This window comes from Leptidea sinapis, chromosome 38 (assembly GCF_905404315.1).
Source record: "Leptidea sinapis chromosome 38, ilLepSina1.1, whole genome shotgun sequence".
NCBI lineage: Eukaryota > Metazoa > Arthropoda > Insecta > Lepidoptera > Pieridae > Leptidea > Leptidea sinapis.
In genome coordinates this window covers 4,942,274-4,967,271 of record NC_066302.1, presented here as the reverse complement: position 1 = coordinate 4,967,271, position 24,998 = coordinate 4,942,274, and the positions used below count along the sequence as shown (strand labels likewise).

At 37.4% G+C, this 24,998-nt stretch overlaps 1 protein-coding gene across 2 annotated transcripts in view; it reads left to right on the top strand.

The window, feature by feature from the left end:
- LOC126975824 (probable phospholipid-transporting ATPase IA) overlaps positions 1-24,998 on the top strand; it is a 121,256-nt gene that overhangs the window by 83,722 nt on the left and 12,536 nt on the right. For both annotated transcript variants that reach the window (XM_050823851.1, XM_050823853.1), the window contains exons 8-23: positions 64-216; positions 1,360-1,469; positions 2,843-3,016; positions 4,618-4,795; positions 4,932-5,114; positions 6,656-6,828; positions 7,666-7,797; positions 8,542-8,700; positions 9,097-9,294; positions 9,447-9,605; positions 10,462-10,598; positions 11,386-11,506; positions 12,406-12,597; positions 13,919-14,037; positions 15,721-15,855; positions 18,041-18,139. In XM_050823851.1, the coding sequence (XP_050679808.1) occupies positions 64-216; positions 1,360-1,469; positions 2,843-3,016; positions 4,618-4,795; positions 4,932-5,114; positions 6,656-6,828; positions 7,666-7,797; positions 8,542-8,700; positions 9,097-9,294; positions 9,447-9,605; positions 10,462-10,598; positions 11,386-11,506; positions 12,406-12,597; positions 13,919-14,037; positions 15,721-15,855; positions 18,041-18,139 (2,422 nt within the window). The remainder of the gene's footprint in view (positions 1-63; positions 217-1,359; positions 1,470-2,842; positions 3,017-4,617; positions 4,796-4,931; positions 5,115-6,655; positions 6,829-7,665; positions 7,798-8,541; positions 8,701-9,096; positions 9,295-9,446; positions 9,606-10,461; positions 10,599-11,385; positions 11,507-12,405; positions 12,598-13,918; positions 14,038-15,720; positions 15,856-18,040; positions 18,140-24,998) is intronic.

The following is a 24,998-nucleotide window of genomic DNA, read 5'->3' as shown; positions in this document are numbered from 1 at the left end:
ATTTTCACAACTGTCATAGTGTATCTAGACGTATATATGATTAAACGTGAACAATATTCCCAGCACCCCTGAAGCGGTCCTCGATCGACCGTCAGACCAACACCCACATCCTGATGCTGTTCCTCATCCTGATAGCGCTGTCGCTGCTCAGCGCCGCCTTCAACGAGCTGTGGTTGGCTCGGAGGACGACCACTGACTGGTACATCGCTCTCAACGGTGAGCACCTTTTCCACTCATCGCAACTAGCGTCACCTGCTGATAGCGTACCATACACTGACCTGTCCTATATACCACTGGACTGGCGGCTGTCAGAGTGCTTTTGTGCCTGTTTCATATTCGCCATTTTGGCGCTGTTGGCGATAGCGAGAGTCTGCGGTACTAAAACTAGTGATGGTGACCTCAGCTAAACAAACATCAATAGATGGTGGGAAACTATTTACAATAAAAAGAAATTGTGTATAAATATCTAGTTAAACGAACGAAATTAGTTCAAATTTAAAAAATACTTCAGCCATATGTATTATAAGTTAAAATTAGTCCTCTTGACGCTCGCGAGTGGCGCTTCAAAAAGGCGCATAAAATTTGCTGTCAAACATATTGAACAGCCTGTCCAGTGGTACTATAGCCTTAGCCTTAGGCTGAGATCTATTAACAGCTTGGCCAGGTGTCGCTCCATCTCATAATGACAGATGCACAATGTTTGTCTTAGGTTCTCTTCATATTATGTTGAGTCACTTTTTGAAAGCTAGCTTCTTCTCTCTCTGAGCGCCATGAGTTTCCGAAGCGGTAGTAGTATCTAGTATATTGGAAATTACATCAGAAAGAATTCTAAAGGAATCAATTTTAAGAAAGTAAATTCCTTTTAAACCTTTTACACACATTTGAAACTTTATGCGTCAGAGTTGAGAAGAACAGACGCTAAGAGCTTAGCAGCCTTTTTTTTATGGAATAGGAGGACAAACGAGCGTACGGGTCACCTGTTGTTAAGTGATCACCGCCGCCCACAATCTACCGCAACACCAGAGGAATCACAGGAACGTTGCTGGCCTTTAAGGAAGGTGTACGCGCTTAAGCCTCCTTTATTTAAGATAAAATTGCATTATGTTAAATATCTTATTTATAAAATAGGTTGGTAGTGAAAGCCCTATTGCCAAAGTTGTTTTGTTTAAGCTGAATCGGCACCTAGCAAGAATTAGTCTCAGTGACTCAAACCTGTGGAGATACTGCTGTGAAGCCACTGAAGATCCCAAACTCATTTTACTTGAATGCGAGGCCATTATAATTTAGATAACACTTACATGTATTTAGGCTAGTGCCGTTCGAAACTAATTGTAATAATATTATGTTTTATTGTTGCAGGAGCACAGAATGCAAACTTCGGATTTAACTTTTTGACATTTTTAATATTATACAACAATCTTATACCGATATCTTTACAAGTGACTGCAGAAATTGTACGATTTTTTCAAGTGAGTCGTTTTTGATTATATCCATACAATCCAGATAATGTTCGTTCTAGATGTAAGAAAATATGTAGCAGCTATTGTGATGTTTGTATATGCAAACCGACACACAAAGCTAATTTCGTCGGGTTTTCGCTTGAGCTCAAATTCTCATGACACGTTAGAGCGCTTTCGCACTAAGTCTGATCCGAATCCGATCCGAACCCGTTTATACGGTCCAGTGTAGTCGTATACTATTTCTAACGGTTGACAGAAAGAAATCGGCTGACGAAAGCCGGATCTAGTACGTAAACTACAATAAAAATAGTTCTACGACTAATTCGGACTGTGTTTTCGCGGTTACGGATCGGATTCGGATCGGACGTAGTGCGAAAGCGCTCTTACGCTAAATAATGATAATACCCGACCTTAAAATAAATTGAATGGAGGCGCACTCTTGATTCGATTCATGTTGGCTGTCACCTCTGGCGACAATCATAAAAAGATGGAAGGGATACTTTGCAGGCTATATGTGTCGCTGTAGTATAGCTGTGAAGTAGTTTTGAAGCATAATTTGTGTGTATTTTCGAAAAACGCCATGGTTAGTGAAACAGCTTATCTCTTAAGGTCACCGCCGCACCACTTACCATGGCATGTATGTCTTGCTTGTGTCACTAATTCTTGTAAAAGCTGAGGTACTGTACGGTGTTTGGAGACCACATATTGATTTTTTTTTACAATAAGAGACGAGACGAGCTGGACAGCTTATGGTAATTCATACGCCCTGCCGATTACAATGAGGCGTCGCTCAGGATTCTTGAAAAACCCAAAAATTCTGAGCGGAACTACAATTGGCCAGCGCTTAGCAGAAAGGAACCAGTCCACAAAATCATAAAAAAATACTGTTTGACACCCCGAACAAAACTTGCCCGATATTTCTAATTTAAAATGGAACTAGTTCACTTCTCGTATTTGTAGCAAAGATATTGAACACATTCACAAAATAGATACTAAAAGTCACAAAATAAAACAATAACTATATTTTGACTTTGGACCTCAAATACTTAGCTTAGTTTGCATGTGGACTTCTTCCATTCTGCTAAGTGCTAGCCAATTGCGCTCGTCACCTTGAGACATAAGATGTTAAGTCTCATTTGCCCAGTAACTTCACTAGCTAGTAACGGCGACCTTCAGTCCGAAACACTGTAATGCTTACACATTACTGCTTCACGGCAGTAAAAGACGCAAGGTACCCATAATCTAGCCGATATCATCTGCAAAAGAAGCCTCCCAGTATAAACAAATTTCCAAAATCCTCCCCTCAGTTCCACACTTACTACTAAAAACTTACAACGGTTATTTAATGTAGAAAGTTGATGATTTTTTTCTTTTTTTTCCAGGCAAAGTTTATATCGATGGACAGCCAGATGTACCACGCGGAGACCGACACTCCGGCCCTGGCGCGCACGTCCAACCTGAACGAGGAACTGGGCATGGTGCGCTACGTGTTCAGCGACAAGACCGGCACGCTCACCTGCAACCAGATGGAGTTCAGCAAGTGCTCCATCGCCGAGGTACAGCCTTTGCTTCTGGAGAACATGCCAACACCAATATAAGAGGCACAAATGAAATCATATGAAAATCGCGAATAAAAATCCGCGCGAAAAAATACCGCTATTTTTTTTTATTAAAAAAACACAATAATAATAATAATATTGACACACTTTTACTCAAATTATCTTGCCCCAAACTAGGCATAGCCTGTACTGTGGGTACAAGACAATGATATACTTAATGCAATAATAAGACATAAACATACATAAATATATATAAACATCCATGACTCGAAACAAACATCCACATTATCATATAAATTATTGCACCTACCGGGATTCGAACCCGGGACCTCTAGCTTAGTAGTCAGGGTCACTAACCATTCGGTTATATGGGTCGTCGTATGTGTATAATGTATCATTACAGATCAAATATAAACCGTTACAAAGATAACAGACTAAAGAAAGGAACCAATCAAAATTATAAAACTATCTTATATGGTTATAAGGTATCTTATTTTATAGAGCTTACAGGCATCATACTCTCAAATATTTTTTTACATTCTTTGACGAAACATCCCAATCAGCTGGCAAATAAATCACACGGTGGTGCTCCCTCAAGTACAGAGTTTAGAAGACAGATGGCTCATATTACCGGTGTGTGCTTGTGCACTGGTGCTTAAGTGCTGAAATAACTATGTAATTCCACAAATTTTTGCACCCCGCTTAAGTGCGGAGGTGCGTGCGTATTGTGCGGTGCATGCTAATGAGAACCTGACTCGCTTACCGGTGGTGCTATACCTTTATATCTTAAAATATACCCTCCTTAAAGCCCGGCAATGCTCCAGTGATTCCTCAGGTGTAGCAAGAGAATGTGGACGGCTGTGGCACTTCACACCAGGTGACCATACAGTCGTTTGTCCTCAAAAGTAACTGTTGTTACTCGTCAATAAGAAGTATGCTTTTGGTTTTTATTCAATGCATTTAATTTGATTGATATAGGAAAAATAATTTGCATTGTCAAGTCTTGTTCTTCAACGTGATGCGTGTAGTTATCAAAACTCAACTTTGAAATCCGTCTTAACGCACGTACAGACGGAAAACAAAGTAATCTTATAAATATATTTTCTTCTTTTTTATTAGTGCGGAGGCAATGTTGTTGATTAAACAATGTATTTAACTTACCAACATTTCTACTCACATTAACAAACTCAAACTGCTTGCACATTATTTTCTATCGTCATCATCATTATCAGCTGTAAGACCTACAATGCTGGACAAAGGCCTCCCCCAAATATCTCCATGACGATTGGTCCTGCGATGTCCTCATCCAACGTATTCCGGCCATCTTGACGAAATCGTCAGACCATCTTGAGGGGGCCTACCAACTGACTTTACTTGCCTACCAGCCTCTCAGCCCATCCTTCTGTTTCGGTGACCTTGGTTCTTCTTTCTTACGGATCTCCGCAATTCTGATTCGAAATCACAGGAAACTCCGAGCATAGCCCTCTCCTTTGCCCTCTGTGCGACCCAGAGCTTTCTCATCATGCCCACAGTTAGCGACCACGTCTGCGTACCGTAAGGAACTGGTTTTTTAAGATGTACACTTTTATGGTTTTTAGATAATATACACGAAGCCAGCTCCCGGAGTAAGTCTGGAAGAGTCGCTGCTGTACCACAACCTTCGAGAGCACCCCAGCGCGCCTGATATTCGCGAGTTTCTAACCATGCTGGCCGTCTGTCACACCGTCATACCAGAGCGAGTGGACTCGCACACCAACTACCACGCAGCCTCACCAGGTAGAGTTAGATCAGTTGGTTAGAGCACTGGCACGGAACGCCAGAGGTCGCGGGTTCGAGTCCCGCATCGTTCATAAAATTTTGTTTTTCAAATTATATTTGTTTTTATGAGTTTTAACATTATTCTACTGTTCAGACGAGCGTGCTCTGGTGACGGGCGCAGCGTCGTTCGGCTGGGTGTTCGAGACCCGCACGCCCCAGAGCGTCACCATCAGCGTGTCGGAGGCGGGCGGCGCTCGTCAGCAGTACTGCGTGCTGCACGTGATCGCCTTCACCTCCACCCGCAAGCGGATGTCCGTCATCGTGCGCACGCCCACAGGTGAGGTGCCTTTTATTTATTATCGTGTGGAAACCCCCACGGGCCGTTACCCCACCGGGGTTTTTCGGTAGGGTCGTGTGTCGGAATCGTATCGACTAAAACCACATGGTGTACCATACCGCGCCTTGATAGGAGGAGTCCGGGAACGGCGTTATTTTCACATCCGGTACTCCTCCTGATGCGTGCCCGCAAGTACGCGGGCTCCACCCCCTGCCAGCTGGGACGCACATATAATTCAAAATGGCGCAACTGCGGCCGCGCACATCTCGCAGGCACTTGAGTGGGTCCGGTTACAATATAAACAAATTTTCAGAAACTATGAGAAGTACAGGCATTTAATTTATACTGGCGCGTTCGTCATGAATTAAGCTATTGTGTTGTTTAATTTGAATGAATATTTAAAAAAACTTATAGCGTCGAGTTTGCTATTGACATGAATGCTGTCCTTGTTTGTCGAAGATTATTTTGTTTCTTTCTTACATCGCTGCGTGCACAATTAAAATAAATAAAAAATAAATCTGTGACCATAGCGGATCGAACCTAATACAAGTAAAAACTACTCACCATTACACATGATGAAACACTATGAACTTATGTAAAGCAAATAATTGACCTTGGCCGCGTGCGAAGCGAAGAAACGCTTTCGCCATCGTGTGTTATATATTTTTTTTATGAAACGGGACGAGACGAGTAGGACGTTCAGCTGATGGTAATTGATACGCCTTGCCAGTTACAATGCAGTGCCTTTCAGGATTCTTGAAAAGCCCAAAAATTCTGAACGGCACTACAATTGTGCTCGTCACCTTGAGACATAAGACGTTAAATCTTGTTTGCCCTGTGTTTTCACTAGCTACGACACCCTTCAGATTGAAACACAGTAATATTTACACATTACTGCTTCACGGCAGAAATAGGCGCCGTTGTGGTACCCATAATCTAGCCGGCATCGTGTGCAAAGGAGCCTCCCACTGGTGTTATATGTGGAACCGGCATTAAAAAATTTTAGTTTACATGGTGCAATTATAGTATTTATTGGCGCTGTTAGGGATCTGATCTTTGACTTCAATGAATAATTTATTGAACTGTTCAAATATTTATTTTATATAAGTTACAAAAAATGCTTTATAATTTACTACTGCTTAATCTCTGTTTCCGCGTTGATTTCTTGAAGAGAGTGGACCCGCTGAGAGAAACTACAATAAAAGAAAACAAGACAATACATACAATAGTTTCTCTTGAATCGTACTCGTAGTTACCACCTCATTGTGTAGATGGCGTGCACTGTATTTATTATTATTACGCCAATAGTCATTAATACATACTCTGTTTAATTTCACCTGTCCTTGTATTGCGGCTTTTGAGATACATCTAGCTGACAGACAGTCGGACGGACAGCGGAGTCGTCTTGGTAGTAGGGTTCCCGTTAGTTTCCCTTCGGATACGGAACCCACTAACTGACTTATCATAAATCATTTGCATTGAGAAATCTGCAACTGTGTCGCAAACTATTGATACAATGTGATATAAATTGTGTTCCGCAGGTGAAATAAAATTATACTGCAAGGGTGCAGACTCTGTGATATACCCGCGGCTGGCGGGCGGACACGACTCGCGGTATGCTCGTGGTACTCTCGCCCATTTGGAGCACTTTGCCAACGAGGGATTGCGCACGCTAGTCTTCGCCGTGGCCGACGTGCCTGAGCACTTCTATCAGGTGGGACTTGCCTATGACTCTTGCATGCGGCCTGGGATACCTTCATTTTGATTAATTCTTTAATTAAGAACATTAAATACTCCAATGAAAATGCATTTTCTTATAATATAAATAAATAAAATAAAAATAGATTAACCTTTATTAATACTAGTAACTCTATTTTTCTTATAAATAGAACTTAAATTAGCTTATTAATTTATCTCTCAACAAAGGCCTGAAATACCTTCATTTTGATTAATTCTTTAATTAATAACAAAAGATACTCCAATGACAATGCATTTTGATATCATATAAATAAATAAAATAAAAATAGATTAACCTTTATTATTACTAGTAACTCTATTTTTCTTATAAATAAAACTTAAATTAGCTTATTAATTTGTATCTCGACAAAGACCTGGAATACCTTCATTTTGATTAATTCTTTAATTAATAACAAAAGATAATTCAATCACAATGCATTTTGATATCATATAAATAAATAATATAAACATAAGTTAACCTTTATCATTACGTTACTAAACTTAATTTTTCTTATAAATAAAACTTAAATTAGCTTAACTAGTAATTTGTCTCTCGACAAAGGCCTCCTATAAGGACTTCCACTTTATTCGGTCTCTAGCTACTCTCGTCCAGTCCGGTCCTGCTATCCTTTTAAAATCCTCCAACCTTCTAATCTGTCTACCTTTCCTTCGTTTCCCGTCTCTTGGATACCATTCTGTAACGGTTTTTGTCCATTTCTCTTTCTTTTCCCTCAGGTTGATACTTGATATAATATAATTATGTGTAAATAGAAATCTTAATTTTTATTTATGCCTATTATACGTTTATTGTTAGGAATGGTCCAACACATACCACAAGGCATGTATTTCGCTACACAACCGTGAAGAGAAGATTGACGAGGCGGCCATGTTGATTGAGAACAATATGAGGTTGTTGGGGGCCACCGCTATTGAAGATAAACTGCAGGTTAGTTCATAACAATATAATAAAATGTCATTGTCATTTTATTAAAGAAGGTTCGCCAAGGTCCAATAAAAATGTAGGTTGTTGACGTAGTTATAACAATAAATTTTATATCTAGCTATAAACTTTAACTGACATTTTTCGGTCAACTTATTCAAGTAATTCTGTCAACGGGCTGGTAATGCTTGTCAAATTCTGGGATATGTCCTAATCTTCTGAATTACTCGTTACAGGATACATACTTTAAGACCCTGAACTTAATTATGAATTCAAGTATGAAAGCATAATATCATTGTGTTAATTGTTATCGCCCTTTAAGTACTTATTAAGATATCAATAATATCACACGTTGGTCCTTCGAGCCGTAAATATTTATGTGCCGACCTTGTGCGTACGCGTGCAGTGGCACGCACTAGTAGCGCAGCTGCCTACACGCACTCAGGCGCACAAGCACACGCCCGTACTACGAGCCATCTCTTTCCTAAACTCTGAACTTGAGGTAGCACCACAGTGTGATCTATTTGCCAGCTTGATGAGATGTTTAACCAAAGAATGTAAAAAAATATTTGACAGCATGACGCCTGTAAGCCTTATACAATAATACATAGTTTTGAGATTATAATTTTTTGCTTTCTTGTGTAGTAATTATATCTTTGTAACGTCATAGATTTAAGCTCTGTAATGTTATAATGTATTTAATAATACATCAATTTTAATGGTTGAAATAATATTGAGCCTTGTACCTAGGACGGCGTGCCAGAGACAATAGCGTCGTTATTAAAAGCGAACATTAACGTGTGGGTGCTGACGGGGGACAAACAGGAGACCGCAATCAACATCGCGCACTCGGCGAGGCTTATTCATCCCGCGCAGCCGCTGCTCATCCTCAACGAAGACAGTCTCGATGTGCGTAATGACAATATATTCACAATACTCGCTATATCATCTAACAATATATTCACAATACACGCTAGGCAAATTAACAATGAATTTACAATTAACACTACACTGACTAGGTCAATGTCTACGCTAATTTTCCCAAAGTCATAATTCAATATTGGTTGTTAGTCATAACGTCACGTTACGACACCAATAAATATGTTTTTATCGCTAATTGCTTATTTTAACTGTTTTATTAATTCTTAACATTTTACTGTCGTCTGTTATTCTTCCTGTGTATAATTATTCGCTCAAAAATCGATTTATTTAGTATTCGCTATATACTATGCTGGATGTTTAACTATAAAACATTTGAAATTTATTCGTATAACACGTCTGTGTTGTCATAAATGTATGTCGCAGGGCACGCGTGAAGCTCTCTCCCGCGAGTGCACACTGCTCGGCGAGCGGCTCGGCAAGCAAACGGACGCGGCTCTCGTGATCGACGGCACCACCCTCAAGTACGCGATGGGTTGCGACCTCAAGAAGGACTTCATCGAGCTGTGCATATCATGCAAGGTGGTGGTGTGTTGCCGCGTCTCGCCCATTCAGAAGGCTGAGGTGACTATCATTGCGATTTCTATTTCTTTATTTCTTCTCTTTTAGTCTTTTTATTCACTCTCGACTATTCCGACTACTTTTATTCCTACAATTATGACACTTTATTAAAATTCTATTGAATTACCTATAATGGAACCCGGTATTTTTATCAGGTTGTGGAGATGGTGGCCAGTGCGACGGGCGAAGTCACACTTGCTATCGGCGATGGAGCCAACGACGTCGCCATGATACAGCGCGCCAGTGTGGGTGTGGGAATCTCTGGTGTGGAGGGGCTACAGGCCGTCTGCGCGTCAGACTACAGCATCGCGCAGGTACCTCACCAAGAAGTACTTTAGGGGAGTATCCTCGGTGTCGCTGTAATGCAGTGTCCTGAAGGGGTGCAGCCGAGTTCAGGTCTGCCACTGGCAGTAATTACCTATGGGCGCAGCATATGATATTTGCACTCTCCCGCTTCGGTGCCAGGTGACGCAGGTCTTTCAGGCCCTTTTCTGGGACACCGGCGGTCAAGACCAGAATTAAAGAAAGTTCAACTTATTTCGATTTTCCAAAATAATCATTCATATTACAGCACTCATAATTGAAAGCAGAAAAAGCAAGCAAGGCAGTGGCTTAACAATTTGGAAGACATTAATTAATTAACAGATCTTAAGGCTTTCTTCATAATATAATATATCATCAATCAAATGTCTGGTATTTGACCGTGGTTAAAAAACAACTTCTGCTACCACAGAGCGTGATACACAATGTTGTTCATTGGTATATTCAGATGAGGGACTTATAAAATTGTAAATAAGTACATTAACGGCTGTTCCCAATATTCAGTCTATCTCCGGTTGTGGCCTACTTGAGATAAAAATCGTAACTATCGTTGACTTATCTCTCCCAATAAAGTTATCCACGGTAATACACCTTATCCGTACACGCTGTGGGAGGACGTATAGCTTACCAGCGATAGAAGTTTGTATGGAAATTGCAATTCACTCGTCCCAATATAAGGCGATAAGAATGACTTATCGGGTATATTGAGACAGCTTCAGATTATTAACAGCTAATTACTGACAGTAGAAGGTAGTAATTTATCTCTATCTTTTGATAGTATATTGGGAACGGCCGTAAATGCGGTTAGTTAAATGGTTTTTATAAAGTGGAACCATTTTATAATTACAGTTCCGGTTCCTGCTGCGTCTCCTTCTGGTGCACGGCGCGTGGAACTACTCGAGGATCAGCAAACTCATTTTATACTCGTTTTACAAGAATATATGTCTCTATGTAATTGAACTGTGGTTCGCTATTTATTCGGCCTGGTAAGCTTTACAAAATAATATATATGATATGTGAATAAACTTTATTTCTTTAGAATGATACCTACATCAATATTTTTTAAGTGAGTCAATTCTATCGTTACTCTGCTGCATAGCAACAACGGTAAATATCGACCGAAACGGTATATAGGCAGCAGATCCCTAACATTATGCAAGGCAATAATCTGGCTATAAGGTGATACTACAGAATGTTCAACGCGTTTCTGTCATTAGACAATACGAACATGTTTTCTTTAGGGGTTACAATGTAAAGGATACAAAATGGTTATTGTGAGCTATCCCTGAGATATAGATATATAACATCGCGGACTTTTTGTAGACCTTTTTAAGGTTATAATACTGTAGTACATTATGTTGAAATTGAGATTGATTTGAAATTTTGATGATTTCTATATACGACACCACATTAGATTCGTCTCAAATTATCAGTGTTTCTCTACCCCTTTTTTTTATGGAATAGGAGGACAAACGAGCGTACGGGTCACCTGTTGTTAAGTGATCACAGCCGCCCACAATCTCTTTGCAACACCAGAGGAATCACAGGAGCGTTGCCGGCCTTTAAGGAAGGTGTACGCGCTTTATTATGCATTTATTATACATATACATATAAAACTTCCTCTTGAATCATTCTGTCTATTAAAAAAAACCGCATCAAAATCCGTTCTGTCTGCGTAGTTTTAAAGATCTAAGCATGCATAGGGTCAGACAGACAATGGAACGACTTTGTTTTACACTATGTTGTGGTTAATTAATTGAATGTTTGTAAAAGGTCTGGCCAGATATTGTTCGAGCGATGGACGATAGGGTTCTACAACGTCATATTTACCGCCCTGCCGCCCTTCGCTATCGGTCTCTTCGACAAGATCTGCTCGCCTGAGATCATGATAAGGGTTCGTTATCTTTTTACTATTAATGATAATCAATAAACAATGTTTATGGTGACGGAGCTTAAACATACGATCTACTTCGCCGACTGCCGGAATCACAGAGACTAAATGGTGCTTAGTCAAACATTTAATAATAAATTAAATAATTGTTTGGGTCATTACGTATTGGCACACTAATGGGGCAATTTATGATCTCGAGCGCTCGACGTCTAAGACCAGTGGTCGATATTAACGGTCGCAACTTTTCACGATTATATTCTCTAGAACAATCGTATTTATTATAATAATATAATTAGTATTCGTATTTATTATTTGCGTGTTGTGCGTTAGTTGTTAAGTATTGTTGAGAATTCCTTTAAGTTAGATATGCAAATATTAATAGTTATAATTGTAATCTTATTAATATTGTAATAATTATGTATATATAGAAACAATTTGTTATTTTATATATGATATCCCTTACTTCTGGGATTAATTACACAAATTAAATTTATAACCAAAATTTATGAACGATGCGGGACTCGAACCCGCAAACTGGGTTTTCCGTCCGAGTGCTCTTACCAACTTAGCCAGCCGTTGGAGTGACGCATGGATCGTATATCTTGGTATGTTTTGTTCTACTCTCAGGTTGTGGCTCCATCTACAGGATCTACCTTCACAACCCCCAATAATTGCATATTAGGAAATCGACTTGAGATGTCGCTGTTTCAAATCTAAAAATTTTGTTATTTTTAAAGTGATATCCCTCACTTCTAGGATTAATCTTACAAATTAAATTTGTAATCAAAATTAATTTGTAAAATATAGTATTGACGACTCGTCTTAGAATACGAGCGTTTAAAGCTGAAACATCGCCCCCCTCTTGCGATGCGTTATGAGCAGTGTCCACGTGTGTATTGCAGCACCCGGTGCTGTACGTGCCGTCGCAGCAAGGGCTGCTGTTCAACGTGCGCGTGTTCTGGGTGTGGGCCGTGAACGCGCTGCTGCACTCGGTTCTGCTGTTCTGGCTGCCGGTGCTGATGACCTCGCACCATGTACTGTGGCGCGGCGCCCGCGACGGCGGCTACCTCGTGCTCGGCAACTTCGTGTACACGGTGACAATTATATTTACAATTATATATGCAGATCTTGTGACGAGTGAACAACTATATACGACAAGCGTTCAACGCGCGTTGAATTTTTGTACAGTGTTCATGTAGTACGCATTTATCAGGTGTTAAATACGTGCCGCCCTGTTTATTTGAGTTCTACATTTGTCGAAGATGGACGTAGAAACAATTTCTTCTTTTCTTCATTGTTATATCCTTTACAGAATATAAGAACGAGTTCTTGCCAAGCCCCCCTTCTTAAATTCTTATTTGAATAATCGCTACTTGTCATGTCCCAAATCGCAGGACATTTCTCTATTTCATCAATTCATAATTCCGTATTAAAAGCTTCGGTTTCCATTTCGGACGATTTTCGGACGAACTATATGAATCCTAAAATATATCTATTCTATCCGCGTTGAAAGCGCGCTCAACTGAACGAAAACATAGAAAACCAATGATCTCAAATTGAGCGCTAGCGCAGCGATCAACGGACGCCTAATTAAAACGCGCGTTAGTATGTGTACGGCCTGAATAAAATATATGTAGTTGTTAGCGCGCGTTATTAAAACGCGCGTTGAGTGCTTGTCGTCTCAACGTGGCCTTAAGGAATTAGTGTTTAAAGGTTTAATAAATATTAGTGTATTCCATACATGTGGGTTGGGCTATACTAGTCATGAGTCATTTAAAGAGTGACAGTAGGGCTGTCATTTTTTGTCAGTCCGTTAATATGAATCACGTGACCAGTTTTGTGTTCTTAATTCAATTGTGGTTTTTCTGCAATTACATCCAATTAAAGTTACGAACATTGCGAATCGGGCACGTATGTCCTACTCTCTGGTTTGTTCACGTGATCAATGGCAACGACGATGAGAAATCTTATTGATAGAGTTGAAAGATGTGTAAAATATGTAAATTTCATTCATTCAATCATTATGGCCGCATCAATGGATTCTGTTCTTTTTAAAATTAATTGTAATGAAATATAATTGAAAAAAAAAAACGTCCGTTGAGTTTCTTGCGGTTATTTTAATATTGTGTTTTTGAATATGAATTTGAATTGTATGTAATGCTGCCTTCGATCAATTATGCGTCTAGATAGACTATGACAGCTGTGAAAACATCGAGAAAAAATTGAGGTTGACTGTTAACCTGTATTTTGAGCAATGCACGCACACTAACACAAGACGTAGACGTAGCTCGTCGCGCACACTACAGTAATAAATCCTGTTGTCTGGCAGCAAGAGGCGCTGTCTAGATGTATAAATTATCTAAGAAAACTGCAATCGGAAGACGTATCTAAGAATGTATCGTATGTTGTCGGCAGTACGTGGTGACGACGGTGTGCCTGAAGGCGGGGCTGGCGACCCACTCCTGGACGTGGGTCACGCACGTCTCCATCTGGGGCTCCATCGCGCTCTGGCTGCTCTTCATCCTGCTGTACAGGTACGGCCAACAGCTGATGTCATCGATAACGTCGATGCAGTCAAAACAAACTTGATGAAGTGAAGATGGAGATCTATTACAATTGTAAAACATTGTTGTATTGCCATATAAAGTAATAAAAAAAAAATCAATAATTTGAATTCTCAGACCTACCCAATATACACACAAATTTTCATGGTTTAGCCGTTTCGGAGGAGTTTGGTGACAAACACCGGGACACGAGAATTTTATATATAAGATATTATAATCATATTATACAGCCTATCTAAATCATCTAGTTGACCCGATAGACGTTGTTCTGTGTATAATAAATAAAATAATGTTTTTTATTAATATGCCAATAATATTTCATAACATCAAGAATTATTTCGTAAAATATGCTCCCTGTTGATGTAATGATTTTGTTTCACAGCAGAACTGTCAAACCGTGCGTCAATAAATTCTCTCATAGAAAATATGTCCATACAAAACAAATATCGGACGACGGGGGACAAATCAAAGGAAAAACAAAATTGTTGTTTTTATTTAATTCCGAACACTTTCATATTTATTCACCTTTTAAACCTTCCCTGGACTTCCATAAATAATTCAAGACCAAAATTAGCCAAATCGGTCAAGCCGTTCTCGAGCTTTAGCGAGACTAACGAACAGCAATTAATTTTTATATATGTATATAGATTTTATATAACATAGGCTATGTTTCATTGGCTTATAGCAAGTGTCAGTGGATTGAAAAATTCAGTTACCGTACCAGTAATGTAATGTCTTTAATTCTCTAAAGAGTTAGTGTTTTATTGGTTATGCGTCATGCTCGAATTAATCCAATAATACGTACTGCTTTCCATTTGAAAACTTACAAAACAAGACGAGACCACACTGGTTTTATTAAATTTATCTATTTTTACATTGTGTGCGACAGTTACTTTCGAACCATTAACTATCTAGCCATGTCGGATAAGTTTGACTCTTTGGCGTTGTAAACATGTTGTATATAATATAGTAACCCTGCCTCTTCATTTAAATTTCAAGCTGGTATTAAGTATATTTCTTAAAAGAGTACAAAATTAATGGCAGATATTCTTGCGCCGTTTCTTCTCAGAGCGTTATTGTTTTTGGAAGCGGTGGTAGTAGTTGATTGATTGAATGAAAAAGAATTCCAAACTTTGCGAAAATAAATTCCTTTTATTTCAAATTTCTTTATTGTTACCAAAAGTTTTGTTACATGATATAATAATTGGTAGGAACCGTCTTTTAGGTGACAAAACCTGTGTAAGAAGATCCCACTTCCTCCATATCTATAATCACTAAATAGGTACCTACTTAACACTAATAAGGTGTGGATGTGTGTGTATGTGTGCGTTTGTGTGAGTAAGTGTGTAAGTGAATGTTTATTGTGTTCGCTAGTATATTATGTAATAAGTTTATAAATAAATAAAGAACGAAGTTCTTAAGAATTTGACTTTAATATTGCCACGTGAAGAACGCAGTAAGGAATACGCGTGGAGGAATACTGGAGTAATTCTTGCGCCGCTTCTTCTCTTTCAGAGCGCCATTTGTTTCCGAAGCGGTAGTAGTATCTAGTATATTAGAAATGACATCAAAAAGTATTCTAAAGGAATCAATTTTGAGAAAATAAATGCCTTTTATGCCTTTTTACTACTATTGCATACTTTTTATTTTCAGTAACGTGTACCCGCTGATACCTATCGGGTCAGTGATGCTGGGCATGGACCGTATGGTGTTCAGCTCGCTGGTATTCTGGGCCGGGCTTCTGCTCATCCCCATCGTGGCCCTGCTGCCGGACCTTATCGTCGTCGTGTAAGTACCCGTTGGTGCCGTGTTACAACAAGCTGGTGTTTTTCTGTGCTCCTGTGTTTCTGATTTTTAAATTCATGTGTGTAAATTATGCTAATAAAGGGCTATCCATGAAAACCGACACACTTTAATGGGGTTGAAGTCTGACACAGTGTGACAAGTAGCGGGGATGGGTCCGAAATTTTGTGACATCACATTTTTTAAAGTATATTTTTATCTAGGTACATATTACAACACTAAATTTAAAGTACATACCTACTAAACTTGCAAATATTATATTATTATTGGGTGTGCGGGTGAGTAAAGACTTACAGGGACGGAGGGAACTGCCCTGGTAAATGCTGGTACTCCTCAGGTTGTGGGGTTTTTTATGAAAATAAGAGACGAGACGAACAGAACATTCAGCTGATGGTAATTGATACGCGCCGCCCGTTACAATGGAGTGCCGCTCAGGATTCTTAATAAACCCAAAAATTCTGAGTGACGTCTCATTTGCCCACTACTTTCACTTTCCGCCGCCCTTCACACCGAAATAATAATGCTTACCTATTATTGCTTCACAGCAGATAAAGGCGCCGTTGTGTTACCCGTAATCTAGCCCTCAGTCGCCTCTTACAACACCCTGGGGCCTGGCGACTACCCTATTCTCTTTATACCCCCATATTTTTTTCCTATTTCTTATATAAGAGGGGGCCCTGAAACAGTACCGGTCAGCTAAACGTCTTAGGGACTACGCGCACTTATTCAGCTCTTTTCAGCTTTTGTCCATAGAAAACAACAATTTTGTATGGAGACGTGTATGCGTCGATTCAGCTTTCCGCGTCCATTCTGCTTTCGCGGCAAACCAGCATAAAATGAGGATAAATGTGTTTTTATTATGCGAATGCTATAGAGAGCATTCGGCGCTGTTTCGCCGCGTACAGAGCTGTTCGCCGTCAAATGCGGCGGAACAGGGATGGTTCGCGACTCCTTGTCGACAAGTTGCGACCTGCATTGATTTGACGTAATCATTATGCACGCAAAGATTGAAGAGTGCAGACGTGATTTAAAGTTCCGTACGCGGCTGATAGAAGCAGAGCTGTATAAGTGTGACCAAAATCGTTCAGCGAAACGCGAATGGAGCTGAATAAGTGCGCGTAGTCCCTTACACTTCACGTAACTTTTTCTCATAAAAAGACAAAAAATTTCCGTCTAAAGACTCTCTCGAACTTAAACTTAGTGAGTTTATTTGTAATAGCGCAGCATCGTTAACACTATCGAATACAACCTTACAATGATGAAACTCCTGTTGGGGAAGACGCTGAGACGCTCCGTGGCATTGCTCAGCGTGCGAGCGCTTCGACTCTATGTGAAAAAACTACTAAATATTCTATTAGATCATCGTACAATTCATAAATTTAGATTTAAATAGAATATGGTAGAAATTGGTGGGTTTCACTATAGAATTGTTCTGTAAGTAAACTCGTTGCAATCAATATTGTGCTGAAATTGTAATACAAAAAAATTTAGATTTAGTATTTCGTTTATGTTGGTAGTTTTAGCTTACAAGTATTCTTGTAGTGTTTGAATTTGAATTTTAAATCTTTTGATTCCAAATTACAATGGATCCCCATATTAAATATTGGTTAATAGACTCAGTTTTGCAGCATACGCGTTGCAAAAGACATGACAATGAACAGAAATATGTACGGTTTAACTGTTGACTTTAGTTATTTCCAAAGCATTGTACCATATTAATATTATTATTGGGAAATGCAGCTAATATTAATACAATCGTAGTACAGGTTTTTTGCGCTATTCGCAAATTAGTTTCTAGATAAATTTTTAAAACAGAAAAATTTAAAGAAATTAACTTTTCAACCTCTCAATATATTCTTGACAATGTTATGTATGTACATAGGCACTTGAGCGAATTTTCTGATCATAATGCCAAGGTTTTAAATTCAACATCCGTAACCAGAACTGAATAAATGTTTTACATTGGTGCTTATTGACCAAGAATATTTTAAACAACTGGAGTAAATGTGGCAATGTATAGATATAGCAGGTGATGCTTATTGTGGTGTAACTTGTGGTATGTTCCATATTTCGGTTTTGTTTTTATACGACGTGATTTGACTATATGTATAGAACGTCATTGTTACCAGTGTATAAATAATAGTAAATAATAAATAAACTAACTCCACAGAATCTACAACTCCGCGTTCAAGACCATAACAGAGGCCGTACGTGAGAGCGAGATAAAGAAACGAGATCCGGCCGCGCTACTCTCGCACCCGAGGCACTCGTGAGTATACACTTGACATTATATATTATATAATGACATTTTTTTATTTTGATATTTACAAAAATCATTGTCGTACAATAAGCAAGTAGTCTCACAATCACGACCATAATTTGCCTGAAGCAAAACTCTGCCTACGCGTCTGTTATGCAGAGTTTTCGTTTAGTTGTGTTTCGACCGCGCTTTGAATACAACGCCACGCAATCACAAAGTGTTCAGTGAAAATCTATCCAAATAACAGCATATCCAAACGTAAAAAGGATGTAGTGTTAAATTAACAAAATTGTGTAACAAAATTAACGTATTTAATAATTTTATATCAATTTAAATAATTACATTACAATTGCTAAAACAAAATGTTTTTGCCTCATGGTCGCATCCGAGCTTCTATTGAGCGTATACAATAGACTTTGAATATTACTGCCACGAAATAAGGTGTTAATTCGAATGAATGTTACGTATATACAAAGACGATTTTTATGACCTTTTTAATAGGTGTTTGGGAGTCTAGTTGTTTATAGTACGTCATTGACAAAAACACAAGTCTTTCATCAAAAATTGAAACTAATGCATTAAATATACGTAACGATAAAATAAATTATACTTTAATTTACTCTAATACATTTGGAGCGGCGATTAGACTTTCTTTTAGATATTATGAGTTTCATTTGCGAAGCTTTTCACGCAATGAAATTGACATTGATAATCCCGTTTATAAATTTTAGCTATATGCAATGACGTTCTGTACATATATAGTCTAGTCAACAAGTGTTTTTAAGATCAATTTTTTTTATAACCATCTACATGCCATTTCGAATCGAATGACAGTTCAATGATAATTTTCACAGAAGGCGACAAAATTTTGACTTAAAAAGCACTTGTTGACTACACTTAGTAGAAAAATCACGTCGTATAAAAAGAAAGCCGAAATATGGAACATTCCACAAAATACACTATAATAAGCTTAGACTGCTATATCTATACATTGCCGCATTTACTAGAGCTGTTTAAAATATTCTTTGTCAAAAAGCAGCAATGTAAATCATTTATTTAGTTCAGATTTGATTCGGACTTTGACAGTTGACATAGTCGTGTGTCAACTGTGTCAGAGGAGTGTGCTTAGTAATAATAATAATAATAAAAGCCTTTATCAACAGTCTATAAATAAGTGCAGTTACATTTCTAATCTAAAATCTACTATTATAATTTGATTATATAAAAGTATTTATGTAATAATTTACTATATTTAATAATAATTAATAGACGCCGATTTCTAGATTGTTTTGCTTTTCAGCATAGGCCTCCCCAAGTTTTCTCCACAAAGATCTATCTCTTGCTGTCCTCATCCAAGTCGCACCTGCCACCTTTAGAATATCATCTTCCCATTGTCGATGCTGTCTTCCTTTATTTCTGGTATTATATCTTGGACACAATTCTGTCACTTCTTTAGTCCATTTCTCAGTCTTACTTCGTATCATGTGCCCTTAAGCACATTGTCTTTAATCACACCCGCTGTTCCACTAACAGGCTACGAATAATATGTCATTTTATGTGTGTAGAGCGTCATTGGCTATAGGTATAACTTTATATAATATTTATAAGTATGTGCCAGCATATATTTAATTCGTACAATTGTAACTGACAATATCATTTTGCTTTAATATATTCCAACATGATACATATGTCAATGAAAGTAAAATACTCTTTCCTTCATTTCAATATTTATTTTAATGCCCTGTAGGTATTGTATTAAATATTGTATATATACAGCATGTATATTTGTATTTTATTATATATATATTTGCATATTAGTGTATGTTATTATTTTTATCATTAAAATCGCTGTCGTGATTAAAGAATTTGCAGATTAAACATTAATCATTATTTTTAACAACAAGTTTGTAGTCATTGTTTGGATTTCGGCTAGTATTGTTTGATATTTAACAATTTTATTTATTTTATGTGTCGTGTGTGGCTTTTTTATTATATTATTTAATAGTCAAGTGGAACGATGGTTTAGTAAGTTTCGAATTGTAACGATTACGAGTACAGGGCATAAATTTAATTAACGTCTAATTCAAATTGTGCAGATACATTTCGTAGTTAGGCATATATATATATATATATGTGAGTACTATAGCTGTGACGGTCTGTGCATTCTTTAACGACTACTATTTATAATTGGCTTACATTGTCACTAGAATATATATTGTATCATTTAGAAGAAACACGATCACGCTATTTGACCGTACTGTGTATCAATAAGTTTTTATCTACATATTTAAATTCGTATATTATATATTATTAGCAGATATATTTATGAATACTGTGCCAGGTAGTACAACGTAGTATCTTATATGAAACGTATTTCTTAATATTTCTGTTGAAAATATATAAATAGTCTACGTTCACTTTTGTTTGCAATTTATATTTTTGCACAATATTCTTAAGTCGTTTGTACTGTCTGTGGAATTTCCGAAGAATGTATAATATTTTTGTCAATAAAACTTTATGAAAGTAATTCAATAGTTTTGAAAAAAATGATCATTGTCGGTGGGAGATTCAACAGTCAGTCCGGGCATTATTGATTTGCTAGTTCTTATGATTTGCCTTGGCTCCGCCCCCTTGCCCCGCCACGCCTCTGTCGCTTGCGTCTCCGTTCTGAGATATAGTACAGATGCATGTCAGGAAACAGGTCACGTAATATTATGAGTATTTAAAATGCTTTGTGTCAAATATGTTTATTTTGCAATATGTAAGTTGTATTTACTTCAAATCTTCACGCGAACAGAGATTATTTCTCTGTTTTGTTTAGAAATTTTGCACCGTGTAGGTTATGTTGCAAGAGCGCTATACACTTCTATTCATTGGCGCCCTTGTACAGGTGGTAGCACGTATCTCAGTGCGGGCACGCACACGAGTACACATAAACAGCTAAAAACAATAATACTGACGCATTAATTGTTCTTAATATCATCATAAATTTAACACTAATAAAGTCTTGTTATTTGCAATATGTGAAAAGTAACACTTTAAGCAAATAAAACGCTTTGCATCAGAATTATTGTCTCTAGTGATGGTAAAGGGCAATGGGAGAATGGGTCGGTTGGGTTGACGTTATGTGTCGCACAGTGCGAGCTCGCCGCGCGGGCTCGTTTGGCGCCGCCGAGTCGCGCCCGAGGACTCGCCCGAACCAATCAGAACGGCCGATCGACAAAATGGCGGACAGAACACGCCGCGAGCGTGCGCAGCAAGACATCCTCGACCACACGTCTCACACGTTATTTGACATATAGCTCCCATCTGTACGGACAGGCACACATAATTTCTAAGCAATTTGTTATTTTAAAATGATATCCCTATCTTCTGGGATAAATCATACAAATTTAATTTGTATCGGTACATGATAGCTAGTAACAGTGTGGTCCCGTACAAACATTTTGTTTAACCAAAATAATTTGTGTGTCCGTTCATACGATGATTTTATTAGCAGTCGTTATATACATAAGTATTCTGTGAATACTGATCTTAGCTAAATAGTGTAATATCATTATGTACGATCCACAGACTGACAACATCGTACAACAGTAGTAATCTCACATTGATAGTATCTCGCTAGTGGTAATTATAATTATAAGCATTTATATTGAAACATTTACATTCCTTGTAGAACATTTGATAGAACATTTTCCATGAAACTTAAAATTGATGTGATATTTTTAATATTATTAATATTAGATGTTTGTTGTTTTCGCCGCGAGATGGCGCTACTTGGTGTTCGTGTTACGGACGTTGACCCCATTAAAGTGGTAACTATTCCACATTTTGTAGACGCTAGATTGTGCGTGTCTTCTAGCACCGTTGCCCAAATTATGCTTATCCTAACTTTTTTGAAGAGTTACATTTTAGAGAGTTTGCTTGTTCGGTAATATACCGGTATCTTCTTCTTCCATGGAATGTCTCGGTCGTTATCTCCAATCGATACGCCTTGGCGTAACTTTACAGCCACTTTCTGTCTTCCAACCCATTCAAACAGTTATGTTACCAATGGTACTGTACCATAGAAAACGTTATTCTATGAAACTGATTGATTTCTGTATTTATTATTTATTTATATTTTCTTAATTTTTGTTCTCCAGAGAGAATTTTGAATATTTCAATAATAATTTTTGCAGTACACCAACACAGTGGCCCAATTATTACGTACCGGTTTTACCCCTCTTGGCTCTTATTGTTAAGCTTAAGTGATTATATTTAATCAAGTTTTCTCTCGTGTGTGTTTGGCCTAACTTATACAAATATCAGAAATTCATGACTGTGCTAGTTAGTGTGTGTCGGGTTTGTTAGATGTTTAGTAAACTTTATGAAACATTATGAAATTGCAATAGCATAAGCTGTATTATTATATTATAAAGTTGCATTTCATGTTCTGACAATGCTTGATCTATTCAAACTCAAGTAACGGACTGTGAACAACTTACTAAAAAAAATATACAAATAATTTGTTGCTTAAATTCCCCTACTTCTGGGATTATATATTATACAAAATAAATTTTTAACTATAACTTTTGGACGATGCAGGACTCGAACCCGCGACTCTCGGGTTCCGTCCAAGCGCTCTAACCAATCGAGCCAGCCGTCCGAATGACATAACGAACGTAAATCTTGGTATGTCTTGTTCAACTCTCAGGTTGTGGAGTTGTCCATCTACAGGATCTACTTTACAGTTGTTAACCTAACCTAACCCAATAATTGCATATTAGGAAATTGACTTGAGATGTCGCACTTTCAAATCTAAACAAAAAACATTGGTTTATAAATTTTATTTGTATAAATAATCCCAGAAATGGAGATATAAATTTAAAACAACAAATTGTTTATTTTTTTATTTTTCAAACAAACTAAACACCGTGACAATAGTACATATTGGTCACATTTATTAGAATAATTTATTTATTACAATAAAATGTATAATGTCGATTCGCAATTAAATATGTTTGGAATACAGTTTTTGATTTAAAACTACCGTACAAATAGTACTATAAATTGGATACTCTTGCGAATTCGGGAAATATAAAATTAGAGTGAAACAGTTTGAGTAGACGAGCTGTTGTTTCTTTAAATCGTTCCGTCTCGTTAAGGCTGTTTTACATTAGTGTTACATTAGTAACTTTTGTATTTAATGAATGAATCATTTATTTGTACTGTCTTTGTATATATAAATTAGTCCAAGTATTTAGGAGCCCAGGAATGAGATAGATAATCGAGCACAATAATAAGATATATTGTTTTTTTTATGAATAAAAACCAATATTAAATATATTTTTAAAACTAGGTACTGACTGAACTCCTTTTTTTTTGAAGTAGGTAAAAGTTTTTATTTTTTGTGTCACTGTGAGGGTATTTATTTACGAAATTAATACTCATTTAAGTACGTTTCTGTAATGTTACGAACTGAATATCGTTGAAGGTGACAATGTTTAAGTAAAACACTTTTAAATGATTAAAACGCGTGTAATTGTAACGGTTTTACATTAGATGTTTGCGTAAAAGTTACTTTTCTATTTTAGTTAACCCGACGTTTTTTAAAAGTGTTTTATTTAAATGTGTAACACTCGCGTTAATCAAAGAAAATACTAGGTGACAATGTTACTATTATTAAAAACATTTCATTATATTCACAGTCTGATTTTAAAGTTGAAGTTAATTATGACAGACATATCACTCTCTGCACTCTGAAACATTGACATAACTCTTAATTATTACAATAAATAGGATTAAACATATGCAAGACACGCACTACTCGATCTCAGCGCAGCAGTTCAACTATACGACATAAGATCATTGATTAATATGTACTAGGTACTAGAGAATACGGAATGTGACCTTGAATGTTTGTAGCAAGAGTTGAAGCCAGCTGTAGTCAACTCAATTAGTCCGTGCTAAGCTTTTCTAGCAATAACACACATAAGCGCTGGGTTTTGCTTATTGCTTAAAACATGCATGGATGTGTATTCAGATAGTGTTTTAATAACTATCAAAACACAAGCAAAAGTCAAGGAATAACGTATCGCCACTAATTTCAATATATATATATATATATGTATACATTAGTTACTCAATCTTATTCAACAATTGCATGTGTTTAGTATTTGTTTTAAGGGACTGATCACACCAAAGAGTTGCTCAGCTCTGTCAAAAGTCCTATCTAGAAAGTAATAAGTTAAGTTAAATACATTACAGTTTCTTAAACACGTGATTATGTCAATATGGGCTCCGACAATCTCATTCGTTGGCTCCTAGCTCTACTTAACTCTACCAAATAATTCTTGTACTGGTTATTATCTGAAAGCAGTGAATCTTAAACTTACAGTTGCCATTTAGTAAGTGATCACCATTATATTATATAGGCGATAAAAATGTGCAGCTACAGTCGGATATACGATATAGTATCTGCAGTGTTTATAGATCTTTTCACGCTTTCTTTTATTTTGTGACGTATGATTTAGATTATCTCGGACATAAAGATAAACTAATGCCTCCTCTCCACTATCGGCGATGATCGTTACTTGTATGATCGTCTGTCATCGGCAAGTTAATCGGTGATAATCGTGTAAGAATCTACACGATGGCCCGTAATCATTTATTGAGCTACAGTCCGTCATAATGGATTTCATGATTTAATAATATTATTAATAATATCGTTGAGCGGTTATAAATCTCATAATAACGATAAATATCTGAGATTCCATATTTCTGGGTAGTTCTGATGAAGTTCTATGAATTTAAATGTTTCTTGATTTGATCACCCAGTGGTCATTGTATGGTACTCGCGCTATGTAAATAAAAGGAAACAAAACAA